At 40.2% G+C, this 6,260-nt stretch overlaps 1 protein-coding gene across 1 annotated transcript in view; it reads left to right on the top strand.

The window, feature by feature from the left end:
- The first annotated feature begins 3 nt into the window (after positions 1 to 3).
- Positions 4 to 6,260, top strand: part of INO80C (INO80 complex subunit C) — a 30,797-nt gene continuing 24,540 nt past the window's right edge. The window contains 1 exon segment of the mRNA XM_009885453.1: positions 4 to 138. Within this exon segment, the coding sequence (XP_009883755.1) occupies positions 4 to 138 (135 nt within the window).

Below are 6,260 nucleotides of genomic sequence, written 5' to 3'. Positions count from 1 at the left end.
GAAATGGTGAGCCTGCCCCCGGCGGCGCCTTCTCCCCCCGCCGGCGCCCCGTCCCGAAGCAAGAAGCGCCCGGCGAGCCCGGGGACGGGCGGCGGCTCCGCCAAGAAAAAAAAAGCGGCGCTACCAGGCGGCTCGCAGGTAATGGGGCGCGGGGCGACCAGCGCGCATGCGCGGCCACGGCCTTCCCTCCCCTCTGCGCATGCTCGCGGTAGGCGGTTGGGGCGTGCTCGCCAGCGGGGCGGGGCGTCCGTTATCTGCCCCCGGGCGCCGTCTGCCCCGCCGGTGGGGTCCGTCGGGCTTTCTCTGTCCCCTCAGCGGCCCCCTGTTGTCTCTCGCCTGGCTTCCCACCGATCCCCTGGCTTCCTCCTCCTCCTCGCTAGTCCCGCCTGCCGCCGGGTAGGGAGCGAAGGGCTGGGCTGACCGCCGGGTGCCTGCTGCTGAGCCATGGGGCTCCGGTAGCCCCCGGGCCGGCGGTTTATTTCCAGGCGTTGGAACGCCGAGTTTCAGGCCTCTCCTTTCATCCCCCTGTAGCGTGGAGGTTGTGCCCCTTCCGTGTATACAGTTAAACCGGTAGTACAGTTCCCGTGCCTTCTGCGGTCGGGTGTGTAACTAAGAAGCAAAGCTGAACAGAGATTCAGTTTAAGTTGTGTCTAAAATCAGTTAACTTTCTGCCTTGTACGTGCTGACACTTTCTGATCACACCGTCTTACAGGTGTCCTTTTTTTTTTTTTCCAAGCTTGCCTTCAGTTGCTTGCTTTGTACCTGACGTTATGCCATACCTGAGCTCTGTATGTACACCTACATGCACAAACCTCTGACTGATGACCGATTTTCATTTTTGATCTGTCACGGAGGGAGGGACTAGAGCTTGAATGAGCACAATTAACAGCTGCTGGTTCTGTTGTGTTCAGTTCAAATAGAATTTTGCATTATGGCCTTCTCTCAGTTGAGCTAGGTGGAACTAAGAGTTAAATGTGAAATGAAGATGTAGCCTCAGAGCCCCAGTTTTGGGGAACATGGTTGGGCAGGGAAAAGGCCTATTAATGTGAGTTTGTCCTAACCTCCTACCCCGAGTCGCAGTGGGTAGTACAGCCTCTATTTCTGCATCATGTGACACCACTGTGCAGCTCCACAGACCCATCCCTGGCTGATGACATCAGCCCCTTGATCATGAGGTAGCATCTTATGCTCCAAAACTAAGCCCCAGAAGAGGTTCAGAGGCAGTGCGTATATCGCGTCTGTATAGCCTTTAGAGGCAATATGGCTTGGATAACTTCTTTTAGAAAGATTTCAGTAGCTGAAGTGGTGAAAAAAGGGTTGGAAAAAAATGGTTGTCTTTCCCCCCTCCCCGTGAAATGATGCTTCTCAATAATATTTCAATAACTATAACAGTAGCATAGCTACAAAGTGTCCACTACTGCCAGTTAGGTTGCTTATTTTCACGAGCTATCAGATGAGGAGAACATTTCTGCAGTTTTCAGCAGATCTCTCCAGACAATTAAAAGCCATTGTGCACACACCAGAGCGCAGACACAAACCCTTCCTCATTCTGAATGATGCTCTTGTAACACTTGTTTTCACCCTGTGGCAGTTACATAGTTTCTTTTCCTTTTCTGGTGGGCTTATCCCTAGGAGAGGGAGTATGAACCATAGTGCTTAATGTAGCTAACAAACTGCACTGCAGCTATGGAGAAATTACTGCCTGGCATGATCACATTTGACAACTCTTTCAAGGTCTGCTAGAGATAACAGTCTGGGTTTTCCAGCACGGAGAGGACTGCTCTGTGCATGCATGTGTGTATGTGGATGCAGATATAAAACATTATAAAACATTATACTCATATATAATTTAAATGCATATAAAATAATTTATATTTTAAAAACTTTCCCAAACCCTTCAGCCTCTAAAACTGTTTTCTGAAGCTCACACCAGACTTAAGCCTGCGGACAACTTCCAGTATTATGAGACAGTCCATGATTTCTTACTCAAACTGGGTTTTGATACTATGTGATAAACAGTTTTTGCAATTCTTCTCACAAGTGATTTCAGTGGAGAAAGGAGTAATTTCTCAACATTATGTCAAATTCGGCGTACACATTCACTGACTTCAGCAGTGCAGATCAATCCCATAAGGAAAAGAAAAAAATGAGTCTCAGAAAATGTGTAACCTCAGGAATCGGACAAGAAACAGCTCGTTGATCTTCTAGCAATCACTTTCATTGTTGCTGACTAGCTCTGGAGCAAGCCAGTTCAAAGAGAAATGAAATGGGGGCTTGGCATTTTTTGAGTTAGAAACATTGATCATTGGGCACTGTTTTCTTCAGTACCTTATTTAATCTTAATCTCCAGAAGTCCTTATAAAGTCCTTACTTAATTGCTGAGTAATCTACTTTTTTTGGTTAAGGAAACCTGTGGCACAATGAGACACTCAATAATTCTAGTCTGCTGAGCTATTCAGAATATAGCCAGTCAACAAACCATTAACACTATATTCTATAATTTGTCCGATCTTTAAGTGGCTCAGCCAATCAGGGAGTAGGTTATCCATTAATTTTATATACTTTTTCTGAATACATTATGTACCAAGTATCCAATTACTGTGGAATTTTTATTTTATTTTAATTTTTTAACTCCAAACAAGTAATGTTTATCTGGCAGTCTGATAGGTTAATACCTTAAATATGCATCACTTTCAGCATAGGTTTGGGGGTAGCACTTCTTACTCCTCTGACTGTTCACTTTCCTAATTAACCCCTTTGATATTTTTTAACAACCTTTTACAGCCTATTTTCAGCTTTTCATAAGCCACATATTTCATGCCATAGCTCAGCACAAAATGATTTCTGTTTTAAGTAAACTGGCATTGTCAAACAGATAGAGAAATAGTGAATTATTTCCTTGGTTAATTAGCAAACTATAGGTAAGAGGATCTGAGAGGTTTGTCACTACTTGCAGGGATCACCTTAGGATCTGGGGACTCACCGTTATATTACTGGTAACTTCTGCTGAGAACCTTGTGCTTGGCCTACATGAAAATACACTTCAAATTGTGCCAGCTGTGAACTTACCTACATCTGTGATTCCATCATTATGAAATTAAACAAAAAGGGGGTTTTGTAAGTTCCACAAATCACATTTTCACATGTTTTTCTTTCGCGTGCTTTATGTCACAAGTAGCTACCACAGTGGTCGTGCTGAAAGATGTGCTGGTCTGGTGAAACTGTAGATTTCAAGAACGTTTTGGTTTTTTTTATTTAATATAACAAATATGCTTAAATATAGCAATATAATCAACTAGTTTGGGTAACTGTGTATCCTACAAGAAAGCACAATTATCATGCAGCGTACAGATTTTCAGATTTTTATAAACCCAATTTTGATTGTGTTTCTCCAACATATGAATCGATACTTTGTCTAAGATACATTTTAGGAACATTACCAGAAAACATCTTAATCGTTTGTATGAGTTACCGACCCAAAGGTATTGAGTCATGTTTGTTTTGGAAGCACATTGCACATAGGGCTTGTCAGTCATGTCTACAGAAGGAGTCACATGCTTTTTGGATATAATGCCTGTATTTACGAAATGTAACATTAAAAGTGAGTTTACAGGAAAGCATGATTGCAAATTGATTACATCACTTTTATTAGCCTTACACAATTATTCCTCCCATGCAGTTGTGCCACTGAAAAGTACCTCAGTCTTTGCTGCAGCAGCAGATTTTTCATGTTGAGGATTATTATGTATATTAAATGGTAACATTTGTGTGTCAAAACCAATGCTCTTTGGTGGTTTACATAGCACCATTCAGTTAGATGTCCTTGCCCAGTGATTCCCAGTAGCTGCTGTGTTGGTTCAGCTCCATTGCTGGCTCTTGTGCAAACTTGTCTCCAGGTCTCCTGTCTTTTTAATTACTATCACTTAACCTGGGATAGAATCTCTGACACTGATCTTAAAATGCCATGAGTTCCTCTGCCTTAATGTTTACACCATTATTTTTATAGATTATACGGCAACAGGAAACTTTTAAAAGAGTGTATTCTACATCAAGATGTAATTGATGAAACAAAATGCTTGCCCATGACAGCTAGCAAGCTTAAAAGACAGAATAAGAGAATGATTTGGACAAAAAAAAAAGTCTCTGATTTTGTCACAGGACAATTAAAGAGAGAAAATATGCTAAATATTATGGTAAATGCATATTTGCTTACATTATTTGTGAAACAACTTCAGACATGCATGATGAGGTATAGTAAACACTTTTGAAAGTTGCACCATGGTTCATCTTACATTTTGAATTGATGTTAAACTGCCTTGTAAACTGCAGAAATACACAGAGAATGCTTTTTGCTTCCCTCCTCTCCATTGTTGCAGCAGCAGCAGGTCTTGGTATCATTTAGAAAATAAAGACTGAACTTCCTGTTCTGCAATGGTGTTTAGGAGTTAAATTATTAAATATATTGATTTTATCTCTAATTGTGAATATTGCAGTAGTGCTACTAGCTGCCTTCATTTTATGTAACTAACTGTCATGTGTATACTTAACATTTTCTGTATTTCTTGTTCTATGCTTAAAAACAGAAGCTACACAAAAATATTAGAAGATACAAAAGTCAAAATGGTTTAAAGTTACCATCATCTTAAGCAAGTCCTCTCATGCACAGCATGAAAATAAAAGGAGCAACTCTAAGATACACTTAGAACTCCATTTTTATTTTAAATGTAACTGAACAATGATGTTTTATATTGGAAACTGAAAATCATCAGATTAGCATTCTGATAGACAGCTGTATGTTCAACAAGAAGACTTAAATATATACATATTAACATGGTTACTCATGCATTCAGAATCTGTCCACTAAAGACAGAGAACTTACCTTGGTACATAAATAGTATGGAATTGGACTGTAAACCATCAGTAAATTTAATCAGTTCTCCTGTTCTGCTATTTTACCAAGCCTACCACTGTAAGTAGGAAACCATCAAATCAATTTTAAAATGACTTTATTTTAAAGAGTCCATTTGATCTGGGTATAATTTCCTGAAAAATGAGGTTAGGGAGAATGAGTTTAAGTACAGAATTGGTGAGTACCACTACAACTACTGAGCTGAACTGCTGCTCTCACCATGTTCTGGGACACGTACCTCCTTCTAGTACATAGCAGTATAGTAACTTTCTCAGCTGAAATTAAAAATTACCTAATTACAAATTCAGACCTTGTTTACAGACTTACTTCAATCGATATAACACTAAACTTACCTAATTATTATAATGCTATTCCATATAAGACTTTCTGTAACAGAAAAGCATGGTTTTCCTTTGTAGTTGGAAATTTAATAAACAAGTTGCATTTCTACCAATCCTCCTACCCTGAAGGAGACATCAGGACCCTGATACAGCATGATACTAGGGAGATGCAAGTATGTACATATTTGCCAGTTTATTAAAAAGCTATCACGTCATTATGCTGTAGACTACACTTTTTTTTACCATCTCTCAGCCCTTGAAGTTATGACAGTAAATTAAAATATATGAATTTAACCAATGAAGCAGTGCCAATCTGAAAATACTTGTTGCCTGGAACAATATCTTTAAAAGATATAATGTGCTCCCAGGGGATGTTAACTCAAACCTGATTAAAGTTATTTAAATGACACTTTTATTGGATAAAGTATAGATAGTCGATTGCTAGTTACTGGTAAGAACTGCTGAGATGAGCTCTTCAAGTTCTGCCACCTGCACACTTACTCACAACCCTACCCAAGAATCTTGGCTCTTACAAAACTAAAAGCCATTTTAAAACAAATTGCCGTGTTTTAACAAGACTTGTAGCCGGTATTGTTTAAATTGGGGTAGCTATCCCACAGATAGGTAACATACTCCAGCATCACATTGCGTGTCACCAAACCATAGAGCACTGAAAATCCCCCAAGCTTGGCGTTCCCTGTATGAAGCACTCAGAGGATCACCGCTTAGATGTCCTAATCCTTTCAAACATGTGACCACAAAGATACTTTCTGCAACAAAGCAGACAGTGAACAGCTGAAATATTAAGCATTTCTTCTTCTGTGGGGTTTTTGTACTCTTCCCCAAAAACATTATTTTCAGGTAGTCCACTAATGAGAGCCAGGATTATCCTGAGGTACCAGTTTTGGCACTTGCATATTTGAAGTCAAATCTGTTAAAGAACCAGAATCCCTCTCATCCCTAATGGGCAAAAATGATAATTAAAAGACAATTAACAGATTTTGTAGGGA

Source organism: Charadrius vociferus, unplaced genomic scaffold, assembly GCF_000708025.1.
Source record: "Charadrius vociferus isolate BGI_N301 unplaced genomic scaffold, ASM70802v2 scaffold174, whole genome shotgun sequence".
NCBI lineage: Eukaryota > Metazoa > Chordata > Aves > Charadriiformes > Charadriidae > Charadrius > Charadrius vociferus.
Note: the sequence above shows the minus strand (reverse complement) of the source record. Positions and strands in the feature narration are given on the sequence as shown.